The sequence below is a fragment of the Callospermophilus lateralis genome, unplaced genomic scaffold (genome assembly GCF_048772815.1).
Source record: "Callospermophilus lateralis isolate mCalLat2 unplaced genomic scaffold, mCalLat2.hap1 Scaffold_137, whole genome shotgun sequence".
NCBI lineage: Eukaryota > Metazoa > Chordata > Mammalia > Rodentia > Sciuridae > Callospermophilus > Callospermophilus lateralis.
Window position 1 is genome coordinate 3,096,559 of NW_027512527.1, and position 22,735 is coordinate 3,119,293.

Consider the following 22,735-nt stretch of genomic DNA (forward strand, 5'->3'; position numbering starts at 1 on the left):
TTGATTGAGGTCCTATAACGAGCAGGCAGAGGGTGTGGTCTTGAAACCTCAGATCCCAGCATGCTCCAAGAGGTCAATTGAAAAGGTAAACTAGAAAGGGAAAAACTTATTCATCCATGAGTTGTGAGATCCTGCTAATTTGTAAAAGCACCAATCTGAGGGATACACATGGACACTGATTCTGAGAATACTAGACCAAGGAAGAAGAACACAGCATTAGATCAGGCTGAAATGATTGATGTGGAGGAGTTGCCAGATTCTAGACTCACTGAGCAGTTGGGAGTAGTGTTCATCATCTGCTCAGTTGCTAGGTATTATCCTAGTTAAGCTGTGGTGTCCTGATCGTGCCTGACCCTGCTGTCCAGAGTCCCTGCTGAATATATTGCCTGAGATAATGTATTCTTTTAAAAAAATGTGTTGGATCATATATCCATTGTAATTAGGGCAAAGGAAGAGTCAGAAGAAAGTCAGATGAAAAGCATGTGAAGAATATTATGAAAACATTAACCACTCTGTTAAATCCTAATTTTCTCAAACATTCTTTCCTGTATGCTTCTATTTTACCTACTTATTTGAATCTTTTATCTGTCACTATCAGATATGGTCTCCTTGAGGGTAAGGACCATTATTTACCTTTTCATCTCCAGAGATAGTACCTGATATATTCAGAGTTCAGTGTGTATTTGCTAAGTAAATGAATGAATAAATTGAATAATTATAGTATACATTTACATATGAAGCTAAGCATCTTGAACTCTGTAATTACTTTTTACATACATCATTGTAGCCTAATCTAAACTGAAAATAAGAATCACCAAGGGAATTTTATTAAGAATCCAGCTTCCTAGGAATCTCTCTTGATGAGTTTTGGGTTTTAACTGGAACCCTGTTGAGATTAATAAAATTTATTAAAAGTGCCTCAGGGAGTCATAAGACCAGTTAGTTGGAATGATATAGATGATTCCATATTTAAGTTGTATATTTAGAAAGCAGGTAGGTCTCAAGAAAATCTAACAATTGTGTTTTCTTGAGGTGAGTTTTTCTGCTTCCTAATTGGTCTGTCACTACAAAAGTAAACTACACTCCCTTCTTTAACTTCAGTGTAGAAAGATTATGATTTAAGAAAATAAATTTTATGATGGAAAAGATGAAGCATTCAATAGCATTCTTCTGCAGGGTGGCCTATAAGGCACTGGCTTTTGAGAACAGAATACATAAGAACATGGTCATACAAATGTGAGTCTTCAAACAGGGTTACATAGAGAGTGGGTGGAGGAGTAGAAGTTCTAATAATTGTACATTATGAACAGGTATTTTATGAGGATTTTGTATACACACTTTCTCCATGAGTTTGCACAATCAACCTAGTAGTTGGGCATTATCTCCATTTACACTGAAGAATCATGATATACAATGGTCACTCACTCCATGGGGAGACTAAGCTAGATCTCTGAGTGCTATCTTGCTATCTTTTTTTTCCCCCAACCTACTACAACCATGATTTTAAAATGACTGTGGATCTTTGGAAAGCAAGATTCACAGTTTCCTAATATATCAAATGCACACTGGAATTTTGTAGCTGTATTTTATATAGTCATTTCTATTGGGGAATAAAAAAAGAAGAAGGTGTGAGGGAGACAGTGAGAAACTTATAAAACTTAGTGCAATAAGCTATCTTAACTTCTCCTACCTCCTGCATATCTCCTATTTTAAACATTTTTTCTTGCACATAGATTCTCTTACCTCCTTGAATAGGTTAATTGTTTGAACTTCCTTACGACACTCTAAATTAGATTTTTGGTGATCTTATTTCTTATTTAAGCAAGGGTCAAGCCTATCCCTACTCCTGCTCAAATCCAGCACCATTGTTTTATGCTGAGTGCCTGGAATGCATTATAAACAGTGAGTATGATAAAAAGAGGTTGAGAAGAATGTAAGAAATGATGGTGTTAGGTAAGAGTTCAGAAATGCCAAGCTGGTGGAGGCAGGGTGTAAGAAGATGCGAGGACAAGACAGGCAAACAAGTCATCATGTCCCTGTTAAGATTAGTCCCATTCCCATGACAACTCCCACCATTGAGGGCTATCACCATGACAACTCCTGCCATAGTTTCTATACTTTAAAATGGCCAATGGGGGTAAAGTGAGCTGCATTCTAAAGTAACCAATAAGGGAAAATGGACAATATTCTATTCAGGTATCATGAGGTAACCAATGAGAGCAAATGGGATACAGTCCTCAATCCAGTCCACATAGGGAAGAAAAGGCTTCACAGCTCAGTATATAAGATAATTCCCAGACACTGGGGTCTTGAGCCTCTCTTGCTTGGTCCGCTGCACTCTACTTTATGAAATGCTACTTCTAACTTCAACTTTATTTAATTTGTACCTTGTCTGTTACTTCTTTGGGTCTTGCTCAATTCTTTGTTCAGGACAAAAAGAACCTGAATCCCAACTGGACACCCTGATGATAAAAGTGCCACTTCTCAAAGTATCTATTCTAACCAATATTCTCATGCTAAAAAAAGGTTTTTAAATCCATTTCTTTCATGCTTTCTGCAAATCATGTGTTGTTATTTGCAGCATTTAATGAAAAATGTGACTTGGATTTGTTTAACCAACTATTTTTTTAAGTTGAATTTCAAACTACAAAGGTAGAATCTAAGGTTAATATATCAAGCCAGTGCTATCGCTGAATCCCCTTTATGCCTATAGACAATCCATATCCTTTATATGACCCTTGCAGAGAGTGGATACACAGCCAACTATTTTATTAAATCCTCTGTCGTGACCAAGAGTGAAGTCACTAACAAGGAAAGGAAAACAAGGCATGAGAGAAGAGCAATTGCACCCCATGTCAAGACATTCAGTAGGTGGATCAATACCATCTTCAAAAGCACCCACAAAAACAAAAATAATATTCTAACTTCATCCAAAATCTCCAGTCACCTCCGGCTAACAAAAGACCATATTCTACTACCCACAGCAGTAACTTTATGTTCCCTGCCGCTGTGGAAAATGTTTTATTGGACAAATGGGTCACACTGTGGCTGTTGGATTAAGTAGTAGCTGCAGAATCCCAGGCCATCACACACAGGCAACTCTCCTGTTGGTATGCCTAGATAAGGTCTTATTCAATTTATGTCTTCTAATAATTTTTGAAAGTCATTCAGTGATTTGAGTTGATCTACTTGTATTTGAATTTTTGGTGAATGCACCATGGTTGAAGATAATAGAACTCCTAAATAATTAATTGGAAAATTTAATTGTACTTTATCTATTGCTATCTCTAGATTATAATTTTTTACTAAATTTGTAAGTGTGGCATAATATTCTAGCAACGTGTTTCTAAGTTTATGTGCTAATAATAAATCATCCATATAGTGAAATATTTCTAAGTGGCTGGATTGCTTTGTTAACAAAAATTTGACACATAGTTAGGCTGTTAGCCATCCCTTGAGGGAGTACTTTCCATTCATATCTCAAATAGGAACTTCATGATTTAGTGCAGGGATAGTAAATGCAAAATGTGGACTATCCTCAGGATGAATTGGAATTGAAAAAAAAACAATCTTTAATATCTATAGCTAAAACATACTAGGTTTTTGGCAAAGCAGACTATTGGGGAATCCCTGATTGAGCAGGTCCCATAATAAGCATCTCATTATTAATGGCTCTTAAATCTTGCAATAATCTCCATTTACCAGATTTCTTTTTAATGACAAAAATAGGAGTATTATAGGGAGATATGGAAGGTTGTATATGTCCCTCCGTTAATTGTTGTTTGACCAGGTCATGGGCTGCTTGTATCTTTTCTTTACTCAGGGGCCACTGAGAAACCTATACTGGTCTTTCTGATTTCCAAGTAATTTTTATTGTCTCAGTGACCCCTTCTGAAAACCCAATCCATGTCTATTTATTTCTTGATCTATTTGAATTGGTGCTGCTATACCTTGTTCTTGTTCTCCTAATCTTTTTTCTTTCCTAAAATCTTGTCTAGCCCTAATAGTGGGCGCATTTGGATTGCTATTATTTGTTAATTGCAAACCTAATTGATCTAGGATATCTCGTCCCCATAAATTTATAGGAAGATGATCCAATAAATATGGCTGTATAGTTCCTTCACATCCTTCAGGATCCTTCCAATCTAACACCATTGCGTTTCTATGGGGATTAGTTGCCACTCCTAGGCCTCAAAGTGTTTGACTGGCTTGTTGTAATGGTCAATGTTTTGACCATTCTTGATGAGATATGATGCTAAGGTCTGCATGTGACCAGTAGCCCATTAAATTCATATCCTTGAATATTTAGTTTTAGCATTGGGCGAGAATCTAAATTTAAAGACAGCAGAGACCAATCTACAACTGTGGAGCCTAATCCCCTGGAACCTCTTTCTATTGTACTACTGGAAAATTTATCATGTAGGCTGGGTATTATTAATAACTGTGCTATTCTGTCTCCTGGTGAAATTACTGATATACCCTTTGGAGAACTAGCTATAATTTTTATTTCACCTTCATAATCGGGATCAATAACCCCAGGACTTATCATAAGTCCTTTTGTAGTAGAAGAACTGTGTCCCAAAAATAAGCCTACTGTTCCTTGGGGAAGAGGTCCTTTTACTCCTGTGAGAATGATTTGAACTCGCATCTCTGGTGTTAGTACTGTGCTGGTGGAGGTGCAGATGTCCAACCCTGTGCTCCCTCTGGTTCGTCTGATGAGAGATCTGATGGATAATGTGTCCTTGGCACTACCCTGGTGGTGTTGCTGGGTTCCTCCATGGTGTTTCTGAGTTCCGCCAGTGACCCATATATTTGAGGTTGTGGGCTATGTACTTTATAAAGAAAAGAGGTTTATATATTACAGTTTGGGAAGCTGAAAAATAAAAATTAGATATTCTTATTAATTCAGCCTCTGATGAGGGTTCCTTCTTTGGCTATATAACATCATGGCAGATCGCATTGTTGCAGGAATACAAGCAAAAAGGAGAGATCACATGATGAGCTAGGAAGCCAGAGACTGTGGAGAAGTCTTACTCTTTCATAATGACTCTCAAGATGCAAGAACTAACCAGAGTCTCTTCTAAGGGCAGCATCTTCAGGTCTCCCTTTCTGAGGGCAGTGTCCTCAGTGACCTACCACTAGCTCCATCTCTTCAAGGTTTCACCATCCCCCATATCACCACACTCAGGAGCAAGCTTCCAACACAGGAACCCTGGGTGGACAAACCACACCTAAACTAAGCACTTGATAACTGAAGCTTTACACTCAATGCACAAAACTCTCACAGTGGGGAGAAAAATCTGGAACTCCTGCAGAAGCCCAGCAGATTGGAGAGGAATCAACATCCTATAAGCATCCAGAAAGTACAAAGGGAAAGAATTAAGCTTTAAGATGATAATAGTAGTTCTCAATTAATTTATTTGGCAATGATAACCAAACACCTTGCTGGCTTAACTTTTACAGAGGAGCAGGGGAGGTTGGCTGCCTGTACATGGTTCCAGAAAAAGGAAAACATTAATGATAAAGAGGGAGAGCAACCAAACACATCAGAAATGAGTGCTTTTCTTTTTTAAGATCATCTTTTAGCTTTGATATCAGTGAACCCTAAACAATGATCCAAGACATTACCTCTGTTCATCCTGATAAGAGCTGGCAAGAGTCATGGAGACCACTTGAAGCCCTCTGCCTTCATGTTCCACTCTGAACCAGGTTGCTGACATGGAGATCTGCAAATGGATACAGGTCCTAAATGGCAGGCATCAAGCAGGGTGCCAGGACACAGAATTGAACCCTTCCCTCCAGGAGGCTACTGGAAGTGATGAAATGCAATTGATGACTTACACCCAATGGGACACTGCTTCACAGAATGCCATAGAGATCAGGAACATATCCAGTCATACTATCTAGACCCTCCCTGCATGTCCAGGTAATGCAGTATACTGGTCACAACCAGAGACTGTGTCACAAGACTGCAGTTCAAATCTTAGCTCTGCCATTTACCATCTGGGTGATCTGGGCGGCTCCTCAATCTCTCCACATCTCAGTTCCTCATCTGTAAGAACTGGGGAGTGATGATGTCTACCCTCTGAGATTATAGTGGGAAGTAAAAGAATCTGTACATACAAAAGTAGCTCATATTGTGCCCTGGATATGTGACCACGTTCATCAATCTAACCCAATTAGCCCAATGTACAAAAGCACATTCATCTTTGCCCCATTTATCCTATCTCCAGCCAAAAGAAACGTTATGAAAATGAACTTTTCCCTCAAAACTTTTCTGCCAACTGAGTGAAACTAACCTTTAACTTCCACCTCCCAAGGGATGGCTGGTCTGAGATCTTTTCACCACTATGTAGATTTCTATTCACAGAAATTCCTTACAACCTCTTAGGGAGGTGTGATCCCAGCTAGAAGCCTCATGATCCTGATAATAAAATTAAAAGGTCATAACTCTGGACAGCTCTGGTGGGGAACAACCAGCTGCTTTTGGGGTTGAAGCAGCCACTGTCCACAGGAAAACAGCTGCCCCACGTCTACCTGCACCCAAAAGTCCTACCTAGCACACCGCCCAACAATTCCCTGTAAATCTGTCTGACCATGCAGAGAAGAAGTGTAAAAGGAAATGTCAGCACACATGAAGAGTCAGTCACAACAAGGCACTTGGGGAAATAGATATCAATAAAGATGTTAGGAGATCAGGCAAAGTACAAAATGAGTGATAAGATCAGGGATAATTTAACAGGGGGGTAGTTGAATGCACTATCCTTGAAAGAATCAAGTGTATACTCACCATAAGAGTGAAATTTGAAAACAATAGGCAATGCAGACATAGATGATTTTAGTAATCATGCTCTCTTTAAAATGAGGCTTTGGGAGAAGAATTAGAAAAATGTGAGTTTTGCATTTTGTGTCCAGAACATGAGGTGATGAAAGGAATATATGCAGCAGGTGACATGCGTATTTCTTCCACCATTTCTGGGAGCATGTTTTGAAACCCTATCATTTAGAGTTTGGGGATAAAAATAGGTGTACCCTGGGTTTATGTATATAGATATGATGAATAAATAGACCATATGGTGAATAAAAAATATAACAGGTTACTATTTTAAATAATGGATTCAATTGATATTTTAAAAAATACATAAAATCTAGTATTCGCATACAAACATTCAATCCAAGTAGTTATACATGTAGTGGTAATATTAGGGTTACTAATTATAACAAACTGTGTTTGAGTTTTGCTTTGAAAATGATGAAGGAATTCAAAAGTTATGTGAAATAAAAGAAATCTCATGAAAAAGCAAGTAAAGCAACATGGAGAAATACATGGGATCTGATACAGGGAGTGAATGAAAGTGAATCATATGCATATCAATTTGTAAATTGTGGATGAAATGATACATCCTATGATGTATATATACTGAAGAAATAAGAATACAACAATTTTGAATAAAAATTTAATTCAAAATACACATCATGTCCCATATGAATATACTTTCATTGATGTTAAACTGGGTCACTTACTGTAGAAATATTAGGGTTAGCACTCAATATTCACTGAAGTTCATCTTGAGTATTCCAAAATGAATATGTATGTCAAGAAAATGAATATTTCGGAAAAATATCTCCTGAAAAGTTGATTATAAATCCACACAGATGGACATGAAAGAATCAAGGTAGTATAAGTATATGACACAAATAGTTCATGTTTGCAAATTCATACTATATATATATATATATATATATATATATATATATATATATATATATATTAATACATTAAAATGAAATAGTATGTACGCCAATCGAAATTCATAAGGGGATATATATCCTTCACATATGTACCCAAAATATTCATTTCCCTCTACATTGTTTCATATCTAAATTTTTTGAAGTATGAAGCTCTCCACAGCTTGACTTTTCAGTTACCTCAGTGTATTGGGGGGCAGTGATCTCTTCATGAAATTCGTAGTTACCAAAGTGAGAGTACTCTCAAGAATATACCTGTGATGGCAGTAGAATTATATATATATATATGTATATAAAAACATACATTGTGACCAAGGCGACAGAGACAGGGAGTCAGGAAGTTACATATTTGTTAATTTTGAAGATTCATGGAGAAGTAAAATGAGAAAAATGTGTCACAGGTTTTATAATATGTATCTTTGATGAAGCAAAGGCAAGTCCAAGTATACACCATGCGTCCTATCAAATGCCTCTACTTCTATTCCTTTAGGATTATTTTTATCGATGTTAGGATAAGTAGTCAGAGCCTAGAAGGTTATGGGTTAGTGTCAGAGATTCAATATTTCAAATGGCAAAATCAAAAATGAGTCTAATACATATGGGAACACGTGGCACATAAAAATCTTCCACTATCATCCACCACAATGCCTGCACATTACTATCACCCCAAAGAAGACACAATGAGAGGAGAAGAGGAAAAAAACCTGTGAATACATATCTGAAATTGGAAATTCTGAGGAGCCCATAAACTTGGGTGTGGCAGAAGAGATCCCAAAAGTAGAGGACAGGGTAAACATTCCACAAACATGGAACTTTGCTGGCCTAATGACTTCTTGACTATCTGCCTCTGACATTCGTCCACTAGAAATATAGCTTTGTGTTTTAGCTTCCTTTGTAGTGAGATCATGAAAGCTTGGTCTGAGTCCATGTGAACAGGAGGACATGGGTTCATATTTTCAAATAGGAATAGGAGGCAGCAGTCCTGAATCCTCTCTATGCAGGTAACTGTGGCCTTTGGGGTATGAATGTCTCCCTGAGTGGATTGTGAAGCCTTTGGATCACTGCCCAGTTTTAATGGCATTTCTTTCAGCTTCCCTGAAAAATTGGTCTTTGTTTTTGAAATACAAAAAGGTCAACCAGTACACAGTGCTGGAGAAAGCTCTGTCACGTGGGGTGAGTCAGGGTCTGAAGTCAAAAACACAAACTGGGTTGATACCCCATATATCATACCCACTTGAGGGTAGCAACTTGTTTCTGAGCATCACACCAAATCCTCTCCCCACAAAAACATGCCTTTATATTTTCGGGTCTCCTGGCTACACCTTGTCAGTCACATGTCATTTGGAAGCCAATGACAGAACCACAGGGGCCCACCAAAGATGTTGGATCACACACCTGCACTCCATTGCTCCAGGCCCAGTTCGCTGCTGGCTCCTACTCACTGGCATCTCTGCTCTTCACCATGGTCATGAATTCCACTCAGTCAAAAATGGCACTCACTGCTTCAGTCATGATGAGCAACAGGAGATCTAAAGGTTCTCCAGGGATTTCTGGTCATGGGATTCTCAAAAACTTCATGGTATTGGCCTAGCCATATTTCAAGAATGAAGAAGTGGACACTGTGGGTTTTGATTCATTCAGGAGCCATTAAGTGTTGAGGAATCTCCTTTCAGTAAAACCTCTCAAGATCGCATGCAGGCAAGGTTCCCAAGGAGTGGCGAAAGGTCACAGGAATCCAGGCCCATTGGGGTCTAAAATATGAGGTTCCTGTGAGTTTTGGCTCTCAACTGTAGCTGAGAAGGCTTTCACAGCAAAATCATGTGAAATCCTGGCTGAGATTCACAGTGCTGTGGAGAAAGCCACCCTCAGCAAAGATCTCCTTTCCAAAGGCTCCTCTAATGCCTGGCCTTCTAAAATCCAAACACAATTCATGGCAATAGTTCTTTGAGATCAGTTCCAGAACTCAGTCTCTAATGGCATCACACCAGAGTTCAAGCTGAGGTGGACCCAGTCATCTTTTCCAACCACCACACAAAAGACCACTATTCTAACAAAAACATTCCCACATGGCCCTCATCTTCTTTAATACAGACACTCATCATAACATTCTGGCAGGGGGTTTCTATAGGGTGAGCAGTCTTAGATGGTGTGCAAAGTAAGCTCTCATACCCATCATATGCCAAATGTCATGGTGGCCAAGACACCCTTCCTGAGAAACAGGATAGATATAATGGGCCTGTAGTTAATACTGCTCTGCTTCTCAAATTAGACGCCTCCTGCCTGCCAGGGGTAGATTCTTTATGTGTACTGGACTCATGAAAAACCCCAAACACCTGTGTGCTAGTTACTGGAGGGCTTGCAACAACTCATTTGACCCAGAGGATCCCTGTTCTGACTTCATAGGGGTCAGGAGCCTGACCAGAGGAAGGCAATAGACTTCATCCAATAGTACACTTCTTTTTCATCCTTTTAGTGTGGGATGGACACATGTGATTTTTCTTGAGTTTCCTGGGGTGCTGAGAATGTAATTCACAGCCACACACAGGGCCAAGAGTCTGATTCAGACACAGCTTTTACAAAGCACTTTACTTCAAAGGCACAGATTAAGCCTCTTCATTTCCATTTGAAACTGTTTTCTTGAGGAGTCCCAAAGGAGTGCCCTAAGGCAAACACCTCCCTGACATTCAGGGGAACAGAACAATAGGGAATAAAGAAACCTGGAGAAAAACTTTTCTTTAATTGAACACTGTGGCACTGACAGCTCCTAATCATGCAACTTGGGTTGCTATCTATCCAAGCAGGAATTCTCCAGAGAGATCCTTACCAGTCATGCTAATTTTTGAGTTTTCTAAGATGCTTGGCATGCCCTTCAGCAATCCAGTCCATGGCCATGTCACAGAGCTTGAATGTGGTGCATATCTTGGACACAAAACCACGAACCCCTTCAGAGAGTGGCCAAAATTCAGGAAGAATACAGGAACTTAGGATCTTGGTAGGTTTTGCCCATCTGCAAGGCAAGCAGCAGTCCATTCATAAATTGGCCATGAGGAGTCCTGCAAAGATTTCCACTAGACAGGACACATTCACGGCTGCATACTTTTCTCTACTCTCTTTTACCACAAACCGAGTGGGATCCACTGACATAAAAAGGCTCACTAGTTAACAGTCCATTTCAAAAAAAAAACAATCAAAAAAAAAAACTTTTTTCCTTCATTTTCTCAGAACATGAGACAAAACCACAAATTAAAACACACACCCACTGAGACACACAAACCACCCCTGTATTTGGTCTGCACCTATCCACTCTGTCCTCTGACTGGTGGGTGAAAATATGTTCCTCAGTAGTGACCTGTCCTGTCTTAGCTCTGGTCTCCTTGGTCATCTTTGTGTAGTTGTCAGGAGCCAGCAATGAGTCAACACTTCTTTCTCAGGAAAGGCCCCTGTTGAGACCATTCCAGGCATTTGGCTATCCACACATCACTAGGTACCAACAAAGAATGACTCTGGCCTTGATCTAGACAATCAAGTGAGCCCACTGGGAGTGAAACTGCCTCTGGATGCCTCGCCTCCTGGATCCCAAGTTCAGAGAGTTCCATCACCAAGGAAGTGAGGTGAGGTCACTTCCTTCAGGGAAGTGAATGAGGTCACTGCCTTGGCAACCACTTTGTTTTAACAGTTGTTTCCAAGGGTCCCATGAGATGGAGGCTGCCCCACATTCCTGTGACATTTTCACAAGACATAAAGTCTATATACCCTAGGAGCCCGGTATCAGCAATCCACACACCTGATTTTGTCCATCTTCACTGCATTGAGAAGAGAGAGCCTAATTCAGCCTCATCCCTTCATCCTGACTGGGTTCCTGGCCATGGAAGATGACTTTAGACCTCACAGGTCCTACCTAGCTTCCTACATTTGCTCCAGGGATCATTTCTGCATCTACCTTTGAGCTTCTCAGCAGCTGTAGGATTCCCTACATACCTGTATGGCAAGATAAACTCAGGACCTGCTGTTATGTGAAAATCAATTGAGGGAACAGAGTATGGTTAAGGGTCATATCATGTTCGATTTGGGTTAGGAGTCATTCTGCTAGATGAATACGGGTATTTGACAACTGGGATATTTATACGAATGTAAGGTGAAATGTAAGTATCAAAATACAAAACTAGGTACGATCTGAAGCACACAAGTTTGTTGGGCCCTTGATTTGGATACATAGTTTTGAATTATGTTCTGCAGAGATGAATCCTCTAAATCCATAGATAATGGCCTAAGATCTTGTACCTGGTACTACTGAATGTAAAAGAGAACTTGCAGTGAAATAGAGAGAGTAGGTAGGATTCCAGTGTAGGGTAAGGAAGAAGAGTGAGTTTTGGATTGGGACCAAAGGCCCTTTTAGCAATCCAATGAATTTCTATTAAAGTGTAAATGGGAATGTCAACACACATGAAGAGTCAGTCACAACAAGGCACTTGGGTAAATAGATATCAATAAGGATGTTAGGAGATCAGCACCAGTACAAAATGAGTGATAAGATCAGGGATAATTTCAAAAGGGGGGTAGTTGAATGCACTATCCTTGAAAGAATCAAGTGTATACTCACCATAGGATTGAAATTTGAAAATAATAGGCAATGCAGACATAGATGATTTTAGTAATCCATTCTCTCATTAAAATGAGGCTTTGAGAGAAGAATAAGATAAGTTTGAGTTTTGCATTTTGTGTCCAGAAGATGATGTGATGAAAGGAATACATGGAGCAGGTGACATGCGAATTTCTTCCACAATTTCCGGGAGCATGTTTTGAAACCCTATCGTTTTAGAGTTTGGGGATAAAAATAGGTGTACACTGGGTTCATGTATATAGAGATGATGCAGGAATAGACCATATGGTGAATAAAAAGTATAACAGGTTCCTATTTTAAATAATTGATTGAATTGATATTTTAAAAATTACATGAAATCTGGTATTCTCAAAGAAACATACAATCCAAGTAGTTATACATGTAGTGGTAATATTAGGGTTACTAATTATAACAAACTGTCTTTGAGTTTTGCTTTTAAAACAACATTTCTAGCAATTAAAGAATTGCAAATCAAAACTACTCCAACATTTAATCTTACTCCAATCAGAATGAAAATTATTGAAATTACAAGGAAAAATATATATTGGTGAGGATGTGAGGAAAAAGGCCCACTGTTACACTGTTGGTAGGACTCTCAATTGGTGAAACTAATCTGGAAAAGAATAAGGAGATTCTTTAGAAAACTTGGAAAGAAACCAAAATTTACTCAGCTATCCCACTCCTCAATTTAGACCAACAAGAGCTAAAAACAGCATAATACAGAGGCATATCCACATCAATGCTCATAGCAAAACAATTCACAATAGGTAAACTATAGAACCAATTTATATGCTCTTCAATAGATGAATGGGCAAGGAAAATATGGTCTATTTACACAGTGAAATGTTACTGAACATTAAAAGAGAATAAAATTATGGAATTGGGAAGTAAATGGATGGAGTTAAAGAATATCATGTTAAGGTAAGTAAGCCAATCCTCCTAAATCAAAGACCTAATTTTTTCTCTGCTAAGTGGATGGTGATCCACAATGAGGAAAGTGGGAGTTAGCATGGAAGAAATGAAGAAACTTTGAATAAGACAACAAGGAGGGAGGTGATGGGAGATGGTATAGAGGTAGGTAAGATGGTGTAAGAGATGAAAATCTTGTTGTACACAAATTAGAGGTTCATGGGTTTTTTAACTATACTTTCTGTACAACAAGAGAAATAAAATTGTGTGCTAATAGAGCAGAACAAATTAACAAATTAATTGATTTTTAAGAATTCAGGAAAGAGACTTGCCTTCTCTAGATCTATATATAAACATATATGTGCATATATATGTATATATTCTATATATAACATGCACATATTTAATGTATATAATTTATGAACAATATTTTTTTATATTTCTATCATTTTTTTAAAGAAATGACAACAGAAGCATTACAATTCTTATTTCATGTATAGAACACAATTTTTCATCTCTGGTATATATATTAAGTATGGTGATACAAATTTGTGTCTTTGTACATGTACTTTTGATTATGGTCTCTATCACATTCCACCATTCTTGCCCCTTTTCCTTTCCTTCCACCCCTATTTTTTATTGAGAATCCATCTATTTCTCTCATGCTCCCCCTCCCTACCCCATAATGAATCAGCCTCATTATATTTTTTTTTGTAATTGGCTAACATCACTTAGCATTATCTTCTCCAATGCTATCCATTTACCTGCAAATGCCAGATATGATTATATACCTAGAAGACTCAAAAAACTCCACCAGAAAACTTCTAGAACTAGTAAATTAATTTAGCAAAGTAGCAGGATAAAACATCAGCACCCATAAATCAAAGGCATTTCTGTATATCAGTGAAAAATCTTCTGAGAAAGAAATGAAGATAGATAACAACCCCATTTATAATAACTTCAAAAAAATAAGATACTTGGGAAGCAACTTAATAAAAAAGGTAATAGATCTAAACAAGAAACACTACAGAACCCTAAAGAAAAAATTTAAAAAGACCTTAGAAGATGGAAAGATCAACCTTGATCATGAGTAGGCAGAAGTAATATTTTCAAAATGACAATGCTACCAAAGCACTATACAGATTTACCGCAACCTGATCAAAATATTAATGGCATTCCTCACAGAAATAGAAAAAGCAAACATGAAATTTATCTGGAAAAATAAGAGACCAAGAATAGATAAAGTAATCCTCAGCAGAAAGAGTAAAACAGGTGGTATCACTATACCAGACCTTCAGTGATACTACAGAGCAATGGTAACAAAAACAGCATTGCATTTGCAAAAAAACAAGCAAACAAACAAACAAACAAACAAAAAAAAAAAACCAGACTGCAGACAAATGGTATAGAATAGAGGTCACAGAGACCAGCCCCCCAAAAATAATTATTATATATTAGACAAAGGTGTCAAAACATGCACTGGAGAAAAGATAGCCTCTTCAACAAACCACTATCTCTCACCATGCACAAAACTCAACTCCAAATGTATCAAGAACCTAGGAATTAAACCCAAGACTCTGTGTCTAATAGAATAAAACACAAGCTCTAATCTTCATCATGTGGAATTAGGCCCCAATTTCTTTAATAAGACACCTATAGCATAAGAATTAAAACAAATAATCAATAAATGGGATAGAATCAAACTAAAAAGTTTATTCTCAGCAACAGAAACAATCTGTGAGGTGAAGACAGAGCCTACCTTTTAGGAGGAATATTTTACCCCTCACATATCAGATAGAGCACTAATCTCTAGGGTACAAAAAGAACTCAAAAAACTAAGTAAATAATAATAATAGTGATGATGATGATGATAATAATAGTAATAATAATAATATTAATAACCCAATCAAGAAATGGGCCAAGGATTTGAACACAGAGTTTTTAGAAGAGAATATACAGTCAATCAACATTTTGTAATATATCTGATTGATTATGATCCTCACTTTTCAGGAACAGTTCTGAAAAGGTTCAGTTTCTAAGGAAGGGAAACATGAGCAAGAATTATTCTCAATTCCCCTTTATTAATTATCAAATACAATTATCTATGTCATTTTCTAAACATAGCTGGACATGGGAAATATAGGTTTGGAACAGAGAACATTTTTATTAGAAAAACAGTGTAAAAGAAAGAAAAAAACATAATTATATGTACCACATTGAACCACAAGAGAAATGGAACCTGGAATTCAGAAAAGAAAGATTCAAACTTTTATACTTGGGAATGTGGATGACATGGATGCCTAAAGTGAAAAGATTGTTACAAACTTTTGAAAGAAAATTCATGTGAGTGGCAGATAACGGTTAACCAAATAGAATGTGCACAGTGTATTCCAGGGGCTTTGTCAGCTGTGCACTATAGAACATACAGGTATTCATAGCCTCCATGAAGAGCATTATTCATCTGTGCCCTCTGAAATTATTCCCATAGTATAGATGAAAACACATGGGTATCTGGATACTAAGTGGCAATTCAGCAGCCCACAGAAAACTACCCAGAGACAGAACTGTATGAAATTTCTTCAAAGACCATCAGTGTATTTTTAGCTCCTAACACAGGGATGTCAGTCTGGAAAAATATTATTTTCTCTCCATTTTGAAGAGAGTGCATTGACAGTACATTTCAGGGGCAACATATATACATTTTTTTCTTTAATGTTAAGAAACTCTTCAGAAACCGAGCTCCCAAGACAGATTTCTTAGAAGGGTAAATGCCTGGAGATTACAAAATAAAAAAATAAAAAATAAATAAAAAAAACAAACATCAGTGGCCCTGAGTGACTCAGTGTGGAAATAAATCTAAAAGGCTTATTAGAACCTGAAAAGCCAAAAAGTAACTCTGTCTAAAAATAAATATGTTCATTAGTTGCTATCTTCACAACATGTCATTAAGTAAATAACAAATTATGTATGAATACTTCCAGGATTGGCCTAATTTTATTCCATATGGTTTTATATTAAATCCCCAAATCTAGATGATAGAATTTATGATTAACAGAAAAAAATATTATAGTAAAAAAATTTAAGGAGTGGATGTTTAGTAAGTATGTCATTTAACAATTTTATTACCATATGATTTTAAAGAAATTTATTCATTTTCCTGCAGCCATAGTGTGGAGAAATATCTTATTTCATTTTCCTGTTATAATTAACAAAGATAAGCCCTAGAATCCACTTTAAATAACCTACCCTTACAATCATACAAGAAATCTATAATAAATGATGAGTAAAGAAAAAAGTCAATTTTAGAAATTTAAACCTTTTTCTTTTTTTGAAATCAATATCTAGCTGCATTTTTGGATCCTTTTCTCATTTTTTAAGCCAAAAATATATAAAAGACAGAAGTTTGAACTTCAAATTTATACATGAGATATGTTTATTAACTATAAAAATTCAAAATCTTTAGAAATTTTAGAAATACAAAATAGAAATCCATCATGGAAAAAATTAGGTAAGATTGATGAACATTTAAAACTAATTAATAATCATTAACTCAAAAGGAGTTTAAATTAGTATCTATTTGTGGAAACTATTTTGCTATTGAATATACATGATACTCCCCATCACAGAGACTTACTGAAATTAGAGCATATGTGTTCATGATAGCATGTAAGTATGCAATGGTACTTACCCAAACACTTGAAGCCCAAGGGCATAGCTCAATACAATATAGATCTTGGAAGAGATAAATAATAATCTGTAGGAAAAATGGTCACAGTATGGCAATATGTAAATCAATGGATGTGTAACTGATGTGATTCTGCAATCTGTTTACGGTGTAAAATGGGAGTTTATATCCCACTTGAATCAAAGTGTGAAATATGATATATCAAGAACTATGTAATGTTTTGAACAACCAACATTAAAAATTAAAAAAAGAAGAAGAAAAATTGTCACTGGGGCCAGTCACATTTCATAATATATCCAGTTTAAAAAAGGGCATAAAACACTATGTATAAATTTTAAATAGGTGCCTTATGCAAGTGGTATTTCACATGTGTACATTTTTAGAAACAAAATATGTAGAACTTATGAGAAAATAGAAGTCACAAAAAGCACATAAAAGACTGAATTATACATCCCATGTAAATAATATAACTCATCATTACAAAGGTGATCATTTTCCCCCAAATTAGCTGACAATATATCTCACCAAAACTGCTATATACAAATAGAAATATATCACAGTGAAGTCTACTTTTATGTGCATTCTATAAAGCAATAATTAAAAAAAAAACTATAAGTAAATATATGATAGAAGAAAGCATGAGAATAGGGAAAGGGGAATTACTGGATACTGAAGGGGAGCAAATTATATTTCATGTTTTATGATAATGTCAAAATAAACCCGACAATTAAATACAACTATAATGCAATAATAAGAAAATCATCAAGCTTTACTTTAAATGAAGTAAGAAATCAAAGCATAAATTTTTAAAATTCATCTAAAAAGGTATATGTAACTTTAGCCAAAAATCTTTTCAATTATAAGAGCAAAAAAAGAACTTATCATAGCCTACTATTCATATATATTGTGAAAATATAATATTACAATAATAAAGAATCACAATATAAATAAGATCCCCATATGAATATATATATATATATATATAATATACTACATATATATGTACTACATATATATACATATATATATATATATATATATATACACTACATATATATGTACTACATATATATATATATATATATATATATATATATATATATATGTAAAAACAGTATGCTTTACTGCAATAGCACATTCTACATAAATCAAACCTTAACAAAAATAATCTCAGCTACTTAGCTAGGGCCCTACTCAAAATAAATTTAAACCTGTTAGGGTGTTTATTGGTGAAGAGTCCTTGCTTCCCCAATGCTGAAGTATAACGCTAGATAAGTTCTCCAAAGCAGGTTTCGAGCAGAAAGTAGAAGGTTTATTAAAGGACAGTAGAAAAGACTTCTCCCAAGAAGACAAAGGGGACCAAAGTGGTAGAAACCATGAAAGAGATTTTTTTAAAAATCTTTGAAAAAAAATTTAAGGTCTTATTACCTTTTTTAGAGCTAAGGTCTTCCTTCAGCTATCCTGCATTCCTGTCACATTGCTGTCCTTTGTTCTGTTATCTTGCAGTGTTGGAATGTAGGTGGGAAGACCTAAAGTATGGAGGACAGGTGGGCTGAAGGAGTAATCTGGGCAGGAAGGGCTTTTGGATTAGCATCTCCATGTTTGTTGTGAGCTGCTTCATTAAAATTTCCTTGGGGTGGGCTTAGGGCCTTAGGGACATTTTCAATTCCCCTTATCCTGGACTCCATCCTCAATATGGAGTTTTGATTGATTTTACTGGAAATTAGACCCAATTTACCTAACTACATAAACTACCTATTCATAAATCTGGCTCCACTACCAAGGATATGGCTAAGTAGTAAAGTATCTTTGAATTCACCTAATTTCAAAAAAAAAATAATAATATATAATAATAATATAATAATAATTATTATTATAATATAATAATAATAATAATATAATATATAATAATTATTAATTATAATAATAATATTAATAAAACTGATGAGGCATGAGTGGAGTGATTTACTCTTCACTTAAATGGTGTAGTCTATTTCAGTGTGAACTGCAGCCTTTTAGAAGGAAAAAAAACTAGGAGAGAGGAGCAAAAGGAAAAGGGAAAGAAGCAGATCAGCAGACCAAAATTAAACAAAAAACCTTGGATGTTCTATTTTTTTTAATAAATTGTTTTTGAATCCTAGACAGAGTATTAAGGACATTAGATATTATGACCTTCAAATTATCTCCAAAGGAGGGAGGGATAAAGCAGGTGAGAGAGAGAAAGAGATAAAATCATAAAGTGGGTAAATGAGAGAAGATATTCAATGCTGAAGTTATGTTCAATTACATTTTGATCATAATTTACATTAAATATTATCTCTAACAGCAACAATTCATCTGAAACTGACAATATTTCATACTTTCTAGAATTTGTAAGTGGACCTATTTAAAATAATATCATCCTACAGACATTTAAACAGTTTCTGAGACATTATATTCAGTCTTCCATTTTTAATAATCAGCAAAGGCTCTGTCAAAATAAATTATTATTAAGACATTTGTTTTTTAACAAAACATTAAAAATAGAAGATTTAATATAATCAAATACAATATGTACATAGTGAAAAATATACGACATACCACCCATTCAGTTGTATTGCATGTTATTTGACAGCATTAAACATAATAATCTAGTTGTGATATTGTGACTTATGTCTGCATCTTGTGAAGATTAAATTTATTAGTTATTGGTCAAAATAAATTCCAGGAGTAGAAAAAGGAGTATGGCAAATCCATTGAACAGAGGTTTCCGTGTGTTTGACATTCTGCCATTCTCAGTTCTCAGTGGTTCTTGGCTGCCCAATTCCTTATGTTCTATCATCCAAGTGTTAAACCACTGCACCAATTAGAGATTCTTCCCAGAGAGGTGTGCTCAGAACTAACTGCTGAGTATAGAGTCTTGAACATTAAAAAAACTAAACAGATACATGAGGTGGGAGGGAAAGGGAGAAGAAAAGGAAATTGCATGGTAATGGAGGGAGACCCTCATTGTTATACAAAATTACATATAAGAGGTTGTGAGGGGAATGGGAAAATTAATAAGGAGAGAAATGAATTATAGTAAATGGGGTAGGGAGAGAAGATAGGAGGGGAGGGGAGGGCAGATAGTAGAGGATAGGAAAGGTAGCAGAATACAACAATCACTAATAGGGCATTATGTAAAAATGTGGATGTGTAACCTATGTGATTCTGCAATCTGTATTTGGGGTAAAATTGGGAGTTCATAACCATCTTGAATCTAATGTATGAAATATGATATGTCAAGAGCTTTATAATGTTTTGAACAACCAATAAAAAAAACTCTTATATACTTTCTTGTTTTGCATTCTAGCCCCTTGCCTTCACCCGTGAATGTATTGTCCATCAGCCCTTTCTTTAATCAGTTACTATGGAATATTTTATCTCTGTGAGACATACATATAAATGATTTTAAAAAATAAGAAAAAATTGATTTAATTCAAGGACAATTTTGTGTTTATCCTTTCACTTGACTTTAGAGATAATAAAAATGAACTATGCAAGTCACTTCAGTGCAGAGTTCTAATATATCCATATTTGGAATGGTGCATTTTTAAACTTCATACTTCTTCATTCATTCATGACTTACAAATGAAATAGCTCTCATAGTTGGTAGGTTTGCACTTTTAGTACAATCACATTAAGCTGACTTTCTTTTTCTTCTACTACTTCTTTTTTTAACAGCCATTCTTTGCAAAACCTATGCACTTAATTTGAAAATATCTGTTGGTCTTTGAACTTGACAAGAATAGTACATTTCCCATTATCATTTCTCATTGTGATTGATATCCATCTGCTTGTAGAAAACTGCTAACTCGGAATGTGCTATGCCCTTCAAATATTTTGGAAGAAGGCCAAGCCAGAGAAAAGCCTTTCAAAACTTTTATAGTTAATTGATAGATGGCTTACTCTCAGAATGGATTTCCCTTCAGCTAGTAATTTGCCTTCTAGCAACTGCTGCTCCAGATGAGAAGCAAATGAAAATTTGCCAAACCACAGATACCTAGCATTACATGTCTGATTTGTGATATTTTCTACATATTTTCCTCCAAAAATAACCTGTCTTCCACCTTTTTAAGTTTTCACATTCTCATCCTTTTATAACTTAAAGAACAAGGGATTTTGAATGAGTAATAGAATATGTATTTATCTTTTGTTTCTATTTTTGACATTTCATGTATGAGCTAATAATCATACATGAAAGAGCAAAGAGATTTCATAAGGGCTTTTTACCTCGAAGGTCTTATAACAATTATTTTAAAAATTCTTATGTTGGCCTTGCTTATATTTTGGTTTTCATACAGATTTCTTAGTAAGTCTTATCATTTTATAGTATAAAAACTGTGGAAGGTAATCAGAAGGAAGGAAAGGAAAGGGATATCATAAAAATAGAGAAGAGACCCAGAAGACTAGAGGAAGGGAATATGGAGAGAGGAGAGAGGTAAAGAAGATAGGTTTGAAGGAATGGAGCAGACCAAATTGTGAGCAGACCAAGTTCTGCATGTATAAATATATCACAATGAATTCCATTATTATGTAAAACTATAATATACCAATAGAAAAGTGAAAACTAAACCAAATAGAATTCAAGCAATGTGACTTGATTTGCAAAATGTAGTCTGAAGTGTATATGTACTTTTTCACTACTTGGTAATATGTATGTAGTCTCAAATCTATATTTACAGTCTCTAATTGTTGATTTATGATAAAACACTTTTTTTGTACAATCAGGTTCCACTTTGAGTCAATATTTAAATTATTTTATAGCACAATTATTTCAAAATTCAGTTGTGGTCATAATTAAATATTTGGTGGAATTTTCCTACATTAGAAAACATATTTTCAATGCAGCTGGATTGACTGTAAGATTGTAGACCAGGCTAAATTTTTTCTCAGGCCTCCTTTTTCCTACTTCTTCATTTCTGTTTACCCACTAGAGGAAGGAAAAAGAAGATGTTAAATAGTGTAAGTGCAGAATTACTTCACAAGGTGTGATCCAAACTCTGGGTAGGATGCCTTAGCTAACTCTATGTAGGCCAAACATTACCCATTGACTCATACTATAGCTCCTTTGGAACTTGCCATTATTACAGAAAATTATACTTGAAGACTTAGAAAAGAAACAACAACAACAACAAAAACTGCTCATCACTGTTAATACTTTCTTTTAGGTGTCAGCGGGTGTAACAGATGTATCAGAGAACAGTAATGGATTAAATTTTAGATTAAATATCAAGAATCAAATGTATATCTATATATTCATATCATCTGGAAGGAAAATCTGGACTAAACATGTTTTGCCTCTTCACATAGGAGAAAGTAGAGGATCCTCTGAGACAATGTTACACATCAACTTATAATTTTATATCTGCATATTAATCACTTACTTAAACTCTTCAGATATAAATACACATCTCAGGTTTTGACCCATAGCAATAAGTGTAGCTGCAAGAACTAAAAGCATCTCTGTGTATCATATCCTAAATGAAATAATATCATACTTCTATAAGCAACATGAAGCGCCATCTACCTTAATTTTCACTGAGCACTATCAATCTCCATATCACTGCCAATGGGGGTCCTGTTTGCTCAACATATTCAGTCCTTAAACTATTATAAACAATAAAAAAAGTTGTAGAAATTTAGATAGAAAATATTAAGTGGTTTTGAATTTGAAGTAAATATTTGATAATATCTGTAATAATTTTTGTGAATAGAAAAAAGAACAATGTAAGTTTGGAAAAAATCTATAT

The 22,735-nt window shown here is 35.6% G+C and overlaps 1 protein-coding gene across 1 annotated transcript in view; it reads right to left on the reverse strand.

The window, feature by feature from the left end:
* LOC143640215 (alpha-1,6-mannosylglycoprotein 6-beta-N-acetylglucosaminyltransferase A-like) overlaps positions 1 to 5,717 on the reverse strand; it is a 101,881-nt gene extending 96,164 nt beyond the window's left edge. Inside the window, exon 1 of the mRNA XM_077108100.1 lies at positions 5,629 to 5,717. Coding sequence (XP_076964215.1) covers positions 5,629 to 5,638 — 10 coding nt within the window. The 5' untranslated portion in view covers positions 5,639 to 5,717. The remainder of the gene's footprint in view (positions 1 to 5,628) is intronic.
* Positions 5,718 to 22,735: the final 17,018 nt, after the last annotated feature.